This window comes from Meles meles, chromosome 14 (genome assembly GCF_922984935.1).
Source record: "Meles meles chromosome 14, mMelMel3.1 paternal haplotype, whole genome shotgun sequence".
Lineage (NCBI taxonomy): Eukaryota > Metazoa > Chordata > Mammalia > Carnivora > Mustelidae > Meles > Meles meles.
Window position 1 is genome coordinate 11,872,758 of NC_060079.1, and position 15,251 is coordinate 11,888,008.

The 15,251-nt window shown below is 35.5% G+C and overlaps 1 protein-coding gene across 1 annotated transcript in view; it reads right to left on the reverse strand.

Annotated features, from left to right (window-relative positions):
- Positions 1–1,248: 1,248 nt before the first annotated feature.
- The window catches only part of UBL3 (ubiquitin like 3), a 67,609-nt gene continuing 53,606 nt past the window's right edge, over positions 1,249–15,251 (reverse strand). The window contains exons 2-5 of the mRNA XM_045978196.1: positions 12,253–12,361; positions 8,194–8,280; positions 4,500–4,577; positions 1,249–4,188 (exon numbers count right to left, since the gene is read on the reverse strand). Of these exons, the coding sequence (XP_045834152.1) occupies positions 4,136–4,188; positions 4,500–4,577; positions 8,194–8,280; positions 12,253–12,361 (327 nt within the window). The 3' untranslated portion in view covers positions 1,249–4,135. The remainder of the gene's footprint in view (positions 4,189–4,499; positions 4,578–8,193; positions 8,281–12,252; positions 12,362–15,251) is intronic.

Genomic DNA, 15,251 nt, shown 5'->3' on the forward strand with positions numbered 1-15,251 from the left:
TTTTTCTCTCCCTGCAACTTCAGGGTACCGGCTTTGCCCCCAGACCACAGTGGCTTCTTCAGGTCATCCAGACAGAATCACGTACAGAGGCAAAAGTCTCTTGGAAGGCCGCCTTGAGTGTGAGAACTTTCTCCAGAAACCATCAGCAGAGTTCCCTTCCAGTTTCATTTGCCAGGATTGGTCCCATGCCCACTCCTGAACCCACCGCACCAAAGGGAATGGGCTTTTTAAAGCCCTGGTGATGGGAGAAGGGCACACTTCACCGGGCCGCATGAAGGGGTAGGGGCAAACAGTGTAAAAATCAGAATCCAGCTAGTGTGCAAGAGGGGATGATGTTGAAGCACTCCTCACTGTCTGCCTTACTTTATTATTATTATTTTATTTCTTTATTTGAGAGGGAGAGAGAGAGAAAGCACAAGCAGGGTAAGCAGCAGGGGGAGGGAGACGGAGAAGCAGGCTCCCCACTGTGCCGAGCCTGACTAGGGGCTTGATCCCAGGACCCTGGGATCATGACCTGAGCCGAAGACAGATGCTTAACCCACTGAACCACCCAGGTGTCACTATGCAGTATTTCTTGAAAGTTGTGATTTTGAAAAAGAGGCAGAACACACAAAATAATATTAAAGGATGAATATTTGACATAGAATGGTCAAAACCACCAAACAGTAAGTGAAAGATTTTCATATTCTAGTGCTGGTTTAAATTTGACTCTCCAAGGATTCTATGTTTCTCATTAATTTTGCTGGTGAACTCTTCCAGAAGACATGCCCCTCCCAGCAAGTCCCTCAAAGAGCTTCATGTGTTTACAGTCTTGGGAAGAAAGCGCACCAGGAGGCTGGGGGGCAGGCACAGTGGTCACCTGTTGCCCTGGCCAAGAAGCCCACTGCCCCCGGGCTAGGGAGACCATACTTAGCAGCCAGCTGCCTACAGCTGTTTCAGGCATGATTCTAGGTTATATACTCTTCTCTCAAGCCCTCCTCCTACCTGTTTGCTGTTCAGCTAACAAGCGACTGTATTACAAAATGGTAATGGAAAAAAACTGAAGACATGCCATGGTGTGAAGGTATGCTAAATTTTGATTGATCATTTCTTTTTGATTTTGGTTAAAATGAAAGAATAAAGGCTGGTGCAGGGTGATTTTACTAGAGAATGTAATAAAAATAAATTGAAGAGAAAAGCAACAGAAACAAAGAACAGGGAAATACACCAAAACTGCAAACAGAAGTCATTTAAAAGAAGAAAATGTTCTACAACAGATGAAAGTTTTAATTTGTTTTCACATTAAACATTGTTTACCACAATCAGCGAACAGAAATTACTGCAACATTGGTCAAGATGACATAAAACTAAGGATAAATGTTTGTTATGAGAAAACCTCATTTAATGTGACTGACGATGTTAGATACTCGATTTTTCATGATAGGATAAGATACTACCTATCTTGAACAGAAAGCAAATAATTCAGATCAAGGAGACATGCTGAGGTTTTAATAAAGAAGAAAAGCTTTGCCTTGTCCAGAACACTTAACAAAGTCTAGGATAATTTAGGTAAAAGAGGTGAGTTAGATACCAAGCGCTGGGCAGGGTCACAGGCCCATAATTCAGGCTTTATTTACATTACGGATCTATGCAGCCTTTACCTCTCGGTAAGTGAGCTGTTATTTTTGGCAGAGGGATCTTCAAATAGTAGCCTTGGATATGATTAATCATATTTTAACCTCAGGCAGTCCAAGGAACTATTTTCAAAGGGATAGTTGAGTATTTTCATGGATATACTATTAAGGCATCTAAATTTTTGGTGTTTTCAGTATATAATTTTACTGCTATTTTATTTTGTTCTCCATTTTGCACAACAATGTTAATGTTATCAGGAATTAAGTGACATAATTCCTTCTCTACTAATGAACCGGTTTATCCATTTTGCAAACTTTAAATTGAGGTCTTGTAAAAGGGAAATTTATAACATGAGAACACACAGAAAGATATATTGAAAACCAAAAGAGAATTATTTTTAAACCATCATAAAAATTCAATCATAATTAACTAATAGTCTTTAACTTTGGAAAGACAGAAGAGTAATTAGAATTAAAATAGGTATTAAAAATAATTACCAGTAGTTTGTTTTACAAAAGAAGAACAGAGCCATAAATGGCTTAATTGCCCAATTAAGTAACTATCAGTTTCCTCTTTAGTCAACACTAAGGGAATTCACATTTGAGCTAGTCAACAAAGCATATAAATATTTAACATCCGAATACAACATTTTAGTAATATCAGAAACTGCATAATGCTATCCATTGTTGCTCTGTGCGCAAATTAACCAGGTTAAATATCAAAGATACACTGTGAATACTCCTGAAACTAACAAGAGAATATTAAACAAATTTCTTAAAGATTCAGAAACAAAAGTAGAAAACAAATTTTAACATGGATGAGACGGTGCTTAAACAATAATTGACTTAACCAAGACCTTTAAAATTAGCACTGAAATGCACTACGATATATTTTTTTGTTTACAGAAAGAATCTATAAGTACAGGTTGCAGAAAGAAAATGTTTAGTGCTATTTACATTCGTTTTAAAACTCTGCTCTATACAAATTTAATTCTGATCAGTATGAACAATATTTTCGTAGATCTACCGCATATAAAGCCTTTTCATCAAAGCATTGACAATGAACAAAATAACCTGATTACCTTTAGACAAAGCTGACCGTTTGAAACCATTTACACTGCATGTTTTTAAGGGCCATGGACACTTAAGTACAGAACATAATGTCAGCCTGCAACTTCATTTTTATAAAGGCTAAAGTTATTTATATGGAATATTGTTCTATATACTACACGCCAATCTATATTTAAGTTCTATAGTTAGGTATTTTATAAGTTTTTTATTAAATATATTCTACACATATTTGTAATTTCATCCAGGAAGAATTTCTTCCCAGTGAAAAAATATAAAATCTTTTATATTTTTACAGGTTTAGATGAAACTAGCTCATGCTTTAGTGCTGTGCAAATTGGTTTAGCATATCAATTTTTAAATTATTGGTACAAAACAAAAGAATGGCATCCTTAATCATGTAGTATGCCTTAAAAGTCAGCTTTTGGTTTTAATACAATTGCAAGCACTAATACCAAAGGCAAACTACATAAAGAAACAGAGTTAGTTACTATGGAGAACTATTTTAATTCTAAGAATTCATTTGAGCTCTAATGGGTGAGTGTGACACTGGGCAGTTACAGATGAGCAGTACTTGTGGAAAACTTCAATTTGCAGATCTTCAAATACATTAAACTGATGAGTAAATGAGGTTTTCTATTATCTCTGCGCGGCAATGCAAGTCTACGAGAATGGAATTGACCCTCTCACGTTAAGGCTAGGAAGCGCACTCGCACCCCTTTTGTGCTGTGTGGACAAGCACTCGGTGACCGCGTGACTGAGGAGTGCGTGTGTGAAAGGAAAAGCAATTTGTTTCATCAGCTCTCCGCTGAGTGCTTTAAACAGCAGGCACATTTTGTTTTTCCATGTGTTGTGGTGAAAACAGTCACACTCAGTTGTGTGTTCTGTGCCAGTGCGGCCACCGGGGCTGACTCTGATAGAACGCCCTGACATTTCAGTTTCTTTTCCATTTCACCCTCTCCAGTTGGCCCACTAATTAACTTCATTAATTGCTGAGTGTTTTCCAGTGTGGAATATTGTATTTCTGAGCATTTCTAGGTGCCATAAACCATGTTGCAAATTCTGCTGATGAAGAAAATAATGTCAATCTTTTTTAGTGCAAACTATATTGATTTTGTTAGTTCTGTGATGAACGTTTCTGTGGCAGCAAAATGGCTTCCGCTAGGAAAGATAACTTGTTAACTCTGCCCCCGGAGATTGACAGCATTCACAAACCAACATATTTTAAAACTGCTCAACATAAACAAAGATACTAGAAATAAAAAATCGTAGTGAAAAATGTTCTTGGTTCTTTTTACTCTGATGCGAGAAGATGACAGTGTTCATGAGATCATTCAGTTCCATGGGTTTACAGGCAGACTCTTCCTAAGGGATTCTGAAGCAACGCTGGGTCTCTTCCGTCCCAGCAGCATGAAAGACAAAGACTACATCACAGCACACGTAGCAGACAGTGTTTACAGGATTACACAACAATTACTCTCTCCAGTCTTTTCACGATTCCTCTGACCTGGAGAAAATGCAGAAAAGCCTGGTTTATCAAAATGCTTAAATTAAGGGGTGGGGGGGGTGGGGGCATCCAAACATAGTAAGAATTTTTTTTTTAACGTTTGCAATTTTTTTTTAATTAAAAAGCTAAAATGATAATTATAGCTGTTTTAATTATAGCCCGTTTCCAGGATGTCTGGTTATTTGCTTAACAAGCTCTGATCATAAACAATGAAAACTTCCTTTCTCTCCAGAAGGTCCAAAAACACGGAACCATTTTTGAGTGCCGGTCTCCGCGGCTTGAGTGAGAAGCCTCTGCAGTGTGAGGATTACCTTGAGAGTTTGGCTCTGGCAATGTCTCTCTGGCCACCAAATGCATCACCGTTGTTTTGCCAAAAGGAAGTTTTAATGCTATGGGAAAAGCAGAAGATAGTCTGTTACATATATACTGACCTACTGAAATCACTAATCAGAACTGAAACCATTTAAAGAACCGATTGCTCTTTGCAGGACCTCCTCAGCAGACTGAACTTCTTACCAGTTAGAGCATCTCCTACAAAATGAAATTGGGTTAATAATATCAGAAACAATTCAGAAATTATTCTGCCCAGCTATGGCCCTTAGTTTGACACCAATAATCATACTGTTGAAGGAAGGGGACGAGAGAAAATACGTCACTAATTAATATCGGAGATAACCTTCAGAGGAGAAAAGGAGCTAAAAAAAAGTTTCAGAGAATACCTTTTCTTGATTAGGGAAAAGTTTAGATTAAGAGACATTTGTTTCTGAATCTAATTATCTGTCTAATATGCAGCACCTAATAAAATTACTGCACTGAACAGGCCACTATAATGTAGAAATAGAACAAACAACAAACTCATTTTTAAGTATTTATTCTCAACCCTGTATTTTTCAATGAGAAAATAATTTTCTTTAAACGGTTACTTTAAGAGAACCACTATCTTGGCATTATTAATGATTGCTGTTCTCTAATCAAGTCTTAACTTAAAAGGTTTTTTCATTCATAACAAGAAAATTTATTATGAAATGCTTCAGACATAGAATGATAACACGCACCATGTATCCACGAACCACTTAAGCAAATACAGACGTTAAGTTTCATGGTGAATCTCTTTGTTATTCTGTGTGTAAAATTAGAAGCAGCCAGTATATCTAACTTTTTAAAAGTTATTTCCATAGTTGAGATGATTTAGTTCTGACATCCATCATCACTTAGCAAGTACGACCCTCCTGCTACCTGCTTCTTAAGTCTTGCTCCATAGGATGGTGGTTAACAATTAGATTGAAAAAGGCTCCTAAATATCTTCAATATTATTCATAATCAAGGTGAGTTTCCAGCTCACTTCAAGTTGGCCAGCCATTATTTGGTCTATTAAGTTCTCAAGTTCAACTGAAGTTATGATGGTCCATAAATACACACTTTGATGAAATAAGAGGAGGGCCTTTTTTGGATCATCCCCTAGGGCTGATTTAACATTAAAATGCAAATAATAGAGCTTTGGATTATAAAATTTTTCATCAAATGTACTGGGAAAGACTGAACTTCAAGTTGCCTATCAGTCTCCTATCATCTCCTGGACTCTAGTAAGCTGTATCTGGGTTGAAAAATCACATCTCCACTACTTGTCAATGTGAGATGAGTCATGAGCGAGTCATCTACCTGCTCCCCTGGCCTCAGTTTCCTCTATGCAAACAGAGACAGTAATTCTATCACCTGTCCTTTACAGCTGTATTGACTAAATGAAATAATCAAGGATCACTGCTTAGTTCAGGGCGTTGGACAAAGAAAGCATGCAGTAAATATTACCCTCATCATCATCATCATTTTGAGAAAGCAAGGAAGATAGATCTCAGAAAACAGGTAAGTGAAAGGAGAAGTACATTTAGAGAAGTGTGGACAGGCCTGGGAAGCTGCTGAGTGGCTTACCATTTGAAGCTACAGATTTGATTGATGGGGATTATTATTTTTCCTTTCCATTTGAATTTTAACTAGAATTAGTGGATATGGATGATAACAGTTTCAAAGAAGGGAAAGGAAGAATTTAAAAGGTTTTCTCTTTCCTTCACTGTGGATGCTTCTGCTTCTACTATGACTCTGTACAATATCTAGAACAGGACTTTTTTCTTCTTTTAAATACTTTATTTATTCATTTGAGAGAGAGAGAGAGAGAGAGAGAGAGAGAGAGAGAGAAACAGCAGAGAGTATGAGTTGTGGGGGAGAGGCAGAGGGAGGAGGGGAGAAGCAGACTCCCAGGACCCTGGGATCATGACCTAACAGAAGGCAGAGGCTTAACCGACTGAGCCACCCAGGTGTTCCCAGAACAGGAGTTTTCAACCTCACATAAAAATCACCCAGGATTTCAATTCAGCAGTACACTGGGTGGTGGGGAAAAGAAAGGGGGAGAGACAGAGAGAGCTCTCCTCCAACTAGCCAGCATGTAGAAATCTGCATTTCGAAGTAAGTATCCCAGTTGATTCCTGACTGAATGCCCCAGTCTCCATCTCTCCATCACATTTTGGGAAAGAATGAACAGCAATGTATTGAGTGTCAAACTTGTAGCTGATCTTCTTTATCCTTAGTAAGATCACACCTTTTCTTTAGTAGACTGAAATTCTATGGAACTAAAAAGTTGTATCTCAAAAAAGGGGATTCAGGGCTATGTTTTAAGAAACCTGGTAACAAAGAAATTAAACCTGAAACTTACTGGAACCGTAAAATCCCAAGAGTGGCAAAGAATGCCCAGGTCTCCTGGTTTAACCATCCACAAAATGACTAAACCCCACCCATGGCTGTACCTACTGCTTATATGTAACCAGTAACAAGGATTTCACTCTTTTCCCTTAGTGGTCTATTCTTTCTTGAGGCAGCTTGACATACTCAAATAATTCTATCTTGTATTGAATAGTAGCTGTCTGCTTCTGATTCCCAGCTGTTGGTCTTAAGTCTAATTCAAGGTTATACAGAACAAGTCTCAAGCCACACAATGCTAGCCTACTCTGCCACACTAGCCATTCCAGTATTTCAAGATAATTACCATGACTCTGTGTACTCTCTCCTTTATTATTCACATTCAAGAACACGGGAAACTAAAAAGAAAAATTGTGACCAGAAAAACCACATAGTTGGATGTTATTCAACCTTTACCAAACACCCAGCTATATTGATCAATTTCATTGATAGGTTTAGAGAAAAAAAGTCAGACTATATTGAAACATAAATATTAAAGTGGATCACTTCATTTACCTACAACTTTCTAATTATCAGAGTATATTTGAAATACAGGAACTAAAAACAAAATAAACCTGCTGATGGTAGAGAATGTACCCCATAAGGCGGCACTATTGAGCCATGTTTCTCCAATCACATAGAAAGAGCAGTGATACCAAGGAAGTGTTTACTGTGTGCCAAGTACTGTTTCAAGTGCTTTGAATTTATCATTTAACTCTCTTAACCTAGGAGGTAGGCACTATTGTTAGCCCATTTTATCAATGAAGAAAGCTACATATCTTCCCCAGATTCCACAGCAGGAAGCAGCGGAGCCAAGGCACAACTCCAGTAACTAGGTTCTAAATCTGCTCTTTGAATCCTCGCACTACAAGATCTCTCTAGCGAAACTCATTTACCTTCATTTCTGCTAGATGGGCAATTATAACAGAGTCAGACTGAAAATCCATTATCATAAACTTTGCCTACTCTGTGTGTCTGGCTTTAACTTAAACTATTACATCTAACATATATTATCCAGAAGTACAATAAAATTACAAAATAACTGGTATGGATTCCTACGTCTAATGAGAGAGTTTATTTCATAAGGGAGTAAACATTTCTCAGTGCTAAAATGAAATTTAAAAGAATGCAAAATGTAAAGAAGTAGAGTTACCAAAATAGGCAGAATTCGAGTTTGAAATTATTTTTTTGTAAAATCAGCCAACAGCATTGAAACAAACCAATGAATGCCACTGCCATGAGACAGACATTAAATCTTATTACAAAGGTGACCATTACCTCCTAATGTGACATTTCCATGCAGAAATCGTCCTTGATAAATAAGTCGTAGAATATTTGGACTGCTGACCTGCTCTTCTTCCCAGTCTGAAAAGAAGCAGTGAACTCATTAGGTGTATTTCGAGACAGTGTTAAGGTATTACTGCATTGTTTATAGTCCTGAAGTTTAAAGATTAAAATGAATGAGTTGGGAAAAATCTAATCCTAGGAAAAGAGAAATGTCATTTGAAAATGAATTACTATTACCAGTAATTAACAGAAAATACTATAATGTTCTAATTTTTGTACCTGTTAAAATATATATTTGAAGCTAGAGACAATAAGTTTAACAAAGATTTTAATATACTGATATAGAGAGTAACAAAAAAAAGTACCTCAATAAAGCTAGAGAACACAAATTTTAAAAATAAAAAATTAACAATGCTTATTTTTGGATAATATTATTATTTTGTCTTCTGAAACCAAATGATAAACATCATAGAAGATACAACTTTAAGTTCACTTTACCGAAAATATTCAGAAGAAACTTGAAAAGTATTACAGGTATACACAAATATGCTTATAAAGAAAATCAAAAAACAAACTGGTAAGTAGGATGGGTAGCAGAATATTTCATTTTGTGTACAACTTCTGTTATAGTGAAATATGGAATACTACTCTGTTAAAATAATGAGTTAAGGACACTGATATTGTGATAGGGCACAGGGTTAGTGATTTCCCTAGCTGGTAGATTTAATAATTTAAGCTCTGATTGTGACAAAGATTTGAGAATTCCATTATCATCTTTCTCAAGAATTCTTGTATGATGTGTTTGTTTCCTAAGGAAGGAGCTGTCAACACAAGGATGAGTTTAAAATATCCTAAAGAGAAGTGACAGAATAGAGGTAAGTAGAGCACTTTTCCTTTTGAGTGTTCAAAATGATGAATATGAATTTGATAAAAGTGTGCCTCCCACTGACTCAGCACAACAGAAATGGAGCAGGAGAAATAATCGGAGTCCTTTCTTCTCTACCTCCCCCCGCCCTGGTGCTTTTTCTCCTGGTCCTTCCTCCCCAACTTGTATGCCTCTGTTGCCATTTGACACAAGTGCTCCCAGGTAACTCTTCTTCTAGAAGAAAGATCAACTAAGCCTTAGTATGGATTACTCTGAATTCACTGCTCCCAAAATTACCATTTAACAGACTATTCCTGGTCAAGATGGAAGTGTCTATACATATAAAGACAAATGACAGTGTCTAATTCATTAGAAAAAAAATACTCTAAAAATCTATAAGTGTTTTTTTGAGATGCAAAACTTGAAGCTACATACTTCATTATTTTATATAGAGTGTTGTGATTTTCACATACTTCATTGGGTTTAATATGCTATCTACCTTTTCCTCTCAGGATCTGTAATTTAGAGAGACCTATAGAACAATGTTTTAAGGAGGAATTTTAGCAACTAGTAACATATATTTAGCAGATTTTTTTTTTTGGACTTCTGAGCTGGTAAGAGCTATCCTACCTATTAACTATATTCCACTAAACTGCCTAAGAGCAGACCAAGAAAAACTCTTTCCAAAAATATATGGCACCAAGTGTTTTCTTCTACTGATTTAATATTTACTATACTTTCATTATTAGGGCCAACAAATATTTACATTTGCTGACGTATTATGAGATAAAATGTAGAACTAGATTGTCAATCTAAATGTTTTAGGTAAAATAAAATTTTTTTTCCCTTGCATTGCCTAAAGTCGCTGGGTGAAGCGGCAAACTTAGGAAAGGCCGGGCTCAAAAATTTCTGTGTGACAATAAGTAAGGTGGGATTGATACAATCAATTTCCAATGCTGGTAGATGGCTGGCTCACTGATTTAGGACACTATTTATCACAAACACCTGCACTTGAGTCCTGCCTTTGGTTACTATTAATCAGGATTCTTAAGGAATTAAAAGTAATTCTAATATCTAAGTCAAACAATTATGAAGGTAAAAGTACTTTTTTTTTTAACCACAAGTTATAATGCTGCTCCCTAAACATAAATTTTTTTAGAGGAACTGCCCGTTTTTGTCTTGTGTAATCTTTTCTACAATACCATAGATGTCGAAACTGATCTTCACCCTCTCCTCCCCATATCACAAAAGTAATCTTCTACATCACATTTAGTATAACATCACTTTTAGACAAGTATTTAAAAATGCTTTTCCTAGGGGCGTCTGGGTGGCTCAGTGGGTTGAAGCCTCTGCCTTCGGCTCAGGTCATGATCCCAGGGTCCTGGGATCGAGCCCCGCATAGGACTCTGCTCCACAGGGAGACTGCTTCCTCCTCTCTCTCCGCCTGCCTCTCTGCCTAGTTGTGATTTCTGTCAAATAAATAAAATATTAAAAAAAAAGAAATGCTTTTCCTAGTTACTGTTGTGCCTGGCTATGAGGAAACTCCCATATCCTAAGAGCCCCAAGTTTAGCCTATTTCAGCTTTTCTGAATTCCTTTCTTACCTCTAACCTGATTTAGGAACTAACATTGACTAGTCCCTCAATTTTCAAGGGAAGAAAGAGCCAGTCAATTGAAAGTATTTGTCCAAATCAGTTTTTCCTAAATGTATGTCTATGAATCCTGAGTTCAAGAACAACAGAGGCATGGTTCTGAAAGTCCTCCTCAAGAAGTCTGAAACCATGTTTTCATTTTAATGATAATCTGGAAGAGATTATCTAGATAATTCAAATAATCACTTTATAACCAACTACAGTCTTGGGATTTATTGCCCAAATATGCAGTTTATGGCGCCAAGCAGTACTTCTTTAATTGTCAAGAGGCTAGTAAGAAAAGAACAGAGGTTGACTAAACACATAAACAATGCATTCTTGCTAAGTGAAGGCTAAATGACAATTGGGCACACTGTAAATGAAGGTTTTGTGGTGAATTTGAAGATAACTGGGTCCTCGGACAGCAAGCAGGAGCAGAGGCATGCCAAACTCAACAGTACTATATTCATGGCATAAGCAGTGAGTTGGTTTTAGCAAAAATATATCATTAATATTGTTAGTTTGAACATTATTGGTTTTAGAATTATATTTGCATTTTCTTTTTAGATCTGTTTTAGTCTTATGGTTGTGTATGCGTTAATAAGAATAAAGCATCTTAAATGGGTTTTATGTTTCTATCTTTAAAAAAAATTGTAATAAAAATAATTTAAGTCAGCACTAGGGAATCTATATGAATTTTTTTCCTCTAAAGGAGTTCCATATATTATTTAAGGTTGAGAAACACTGATCTGATGATTCATTTTGAATATACTGTGTTCTTTGTTGAAATGAGTCTTGTCCCTTAAAAGTCCAAACTGCTTTGGCCAGTAAAATTAAGTTAAATCAGCTGAAACATTGATATCACTGTAATACATGCCCTAAAAAGGACCAAGCTGACTTAGGGAAAATTCAAAGGAAAAAAACTAGCTGAAGACTCACTGTAGGATGGCAAGGCAAAGTCTTATCACATGGAAAAGAATCAGAGAAAGGAAGAATACCACTCCCTGACTCCCTCAAATTTTGTTTGTCATGGATACTGACGTGAAAATACAATGCATAAATGGATTTTATACCTTCCTGCCCTTGTAGTTCAGAGGACACAGGAAGTGACATGAATTAGAAATTAACTTTATGTCAAACTCAATTTTAAATAGATTATAGATAGGATAGACCAATGAGAAAATATTTTAACTTGTTAAAAACAGTTTTTATTATCTTTTGCTTTGTGTTTTGGTATAAACAGATTTACTGATATGAAAGTTATGGGCATCTGTTAGCTACTTTGTGTTTTTCTTTTTAAAAATAATTTTCATTCACATTAAAATGGTTCTAAGGCAAAAACAGATTTTGCATACTGGCTCCCCTCCATTTTGCAATGAAGTAGCTGAAGAACAAAGTGACAGATACAGTGTTCCTTCCCCTTTAACTCTGAAGACTAATCTCTCAATTATTTGCTTTTTTAAAAATCTTTATAACTTTTTCAAAATGTTTGTGAAACAAGGTAGGGCATAGAGAATTAATATTATTCATTCTCAAGAGAAAAAACACCACTCACCCATTGGCCAATTGTCATATACATGCTTTGCAATGTCAGAAGCAGAATCATTAGGAGAAAACAGGAACTCTTTTGTTTTCCCGCTTACCAAGATGAGGCGCAAATTTATCTGAAAGAAGACAAGGATTCTTTTAATACAAATCTTGAAATTTTGAAAGTAAGTAAAAATGACTCCTAGGCTTTTCATTTCAATCACATTCTAAACTATGACTAATGCTATTTTCTGGTTTTATCTATTTAAATTCTGTAAAGACTTCTTAAAGAATGACAATTTGGCATATGATTTCATTTCCATTGTTTAAATATATGGGGGGGCAGATATATGTTTGTCATAATAAATAAAGGAAAACCAAAATTCATTATGCTTTTATATTTTAACTACTCCAACAATGTTCAGAGTTGAGCTTCTGTAGGTTATCACTATTACTTTAGCATACATATTTTCCATGGAAAAACTCACAAAAGTGGTGACGCTTCAGGTCACATCACTAAACAGAAGAAAAATTTAGTTGATAATCTACTTAGAAAATATAAAGGGGAAACAATGAATATAACTTTTTAATCCTACAAAGATTATTCAAATGTAAACAAATTAACCAGAAACAGTAAAGAACTTTACAATGGTTAAACGAGGAATCAATAATATGTTAAACCCAAATGCCCGATCGTTTATTGTGGGACGGCAGAGAAGCTATGAGTGACAAAGGACAGAGATCCATCCTCAGGGAATAACCTAAGGTAAATAGTGGAATTAAAATTTTTGTGGTCCACTGAATTTACACTTTCAAGTAAATACGTTTGTTTATACCTTTTGTAAAAATTTCTAAATGTTCATTTAAAAATTTTTTTCTCTATCCATAATTAACTTGATGTTATTTTTTAAAACCATGACATCACTCATTTCCCTATAAGTTACAGAAATGCAAGTGGGATTTTATATACTTCTGGGCCTCTGTTAAGAGAAGAAATAAGGCCTTCCCAAAAGTTGGGTCTAGTCCAGAGCTGAGTCCTGGGACTAGCCCAGCTTCTTTATATATAAAGAACAGAGAATGTCATTGTACCAGTTTGAATTGTGCCTGGTCCCAGGTTAGCCAAGCTTCTCTTCTTCAGTTACCAATACTTTTTCCTTCTAAAAAAATACCAGAAGATCTTTAAGATGGCCAAGTCTACAATGAATAAATTGGTGCCTACCACAGAGTCATTTAGAGGCCAGGTCACTGATTTACTATCTACCACCAACATGGCCAATGCCATTCCCAGTGCCTCAAATGTACTGTAAGTTATAAAATACCTCCCCTAGAAAAGTGCTAAGCACAAACAATTCCTCATTTACTGGGATGTGACTGGATCCCATGTTAGATGGAGGAGAACCAGATTCTATACTAGAAATTATATTCTAACTATATGTGCATTCTATTTCCATAAAAAGTTTTTTAGAAGATAACAGAAAAAGAAATCTATATTCCAGGTGAAAAGCTCTTTCTATATGTCCAGTAAGAACTTCTTGCTGCCTTTTTAAACCAGAATGAAATTTGAAATTAGGCCAAACAGCATAAATACAGGAAGTAATACAATCAGTAATACAGTAATACAATCCAGAAACTTTTAAAGTTCCATCTGAACAAAATTCAAGTAAGTTTATAAGAATGATTAAATTTTAAGCACCACTTATTTATTTTGTAAAACAAACAAAAGTAATGAGTGATTCTTAAAGCAAGGAACGTAAGATCTCTACAATATGAATTTCAGTTCTCAAGAGATACACTACTTATAGCTGTCTCTTTATATGTGATATTGATAAGTATATACAATATACTATGAATTTATATGGAATCTTTTAATGGAATCACACTATTATATAAGGGTCCTTTAGCCAGCCATTAATGTCCAAGAAATTATGCCCCTCATAATGGTTCAGCCATGTGTTAAACTAGAAAAAAAAATAATTAAATTCAAGCTTCCTAAGAGTTATGTAAATGATATAAATCTACTTTTTCTCAGAATCGTCTTTTAAGTTTAAAACTAATTTCTATTGGGCTTTTATTCAAATTGTAATGTTTAAAAGTAACAAAGAAAAAGGGGAGGAAAAGGACTTAATTCTTAGAATCTGCAAAGACAACGCCAAAGCATACTTCAGACTTTCCCTATTATCCATCAATATGGAAACGGGAAAATAGCTGATGGTATATCCTTACTATGGAAATCTGTAGTTGTTAAACAACATGAGGTATAGATCTACATTATTTGACATGGAAAGGTGTCCACAATATATTAAACTAAATAATACACATCACCCACACCATAAATGGTTCATGCAGCAAAATTCCCAGCATTTATTTTAAAACTAATATGTATCACTGTTACCAGTAAACTGATTATTTCATTTTTGTATTTCAAAATCAATGGTTTAAAGAACTCATGTGCATCTAGATTTTCAGAATGTTGGAAACTTTGGGCCTCTAGCTGTGTTTGACAGGTTTAAAAACATTTTTTTAATGTTTACAGGGGGACATAAATGTTTTAGTTTGACACAGACTCTACTGAGCGCTACTTATTCACAGTGGCCTGCTTCATACACTTATGATACCTGCCTGGCCCCAGAAAACATTAAAGTTTGTAACTCATAGTAGAGCTCTGGGCTATAAATTCAAAACAAGATGCAAGGTAAGATTTCAAAACCTACTGAGAACCCAATTACCCCTTTGGGTAGGGAAAAAAGATAATATGAAAACTCTAAGTCTATAAATACATAAATCTAAGAAATCATCAAATATTACATTTAAAACAATCTAAAACTGACAATAACTGTTAAAGACTGCTTCAGGAAGGAAGTTTATGTCCCAAATTGAAAATAACAGCAATAAACCCACAAATCAAAATTGCTGAGTGAAGTCATACACTGCCTGAAACACTTCTGCTGCCTAGTACAATGGGTGATATATAGTAGGCGTTCAATATTTGTTGACTAATATTTTAGTTTCTTTAGTTTCAATAAGCAA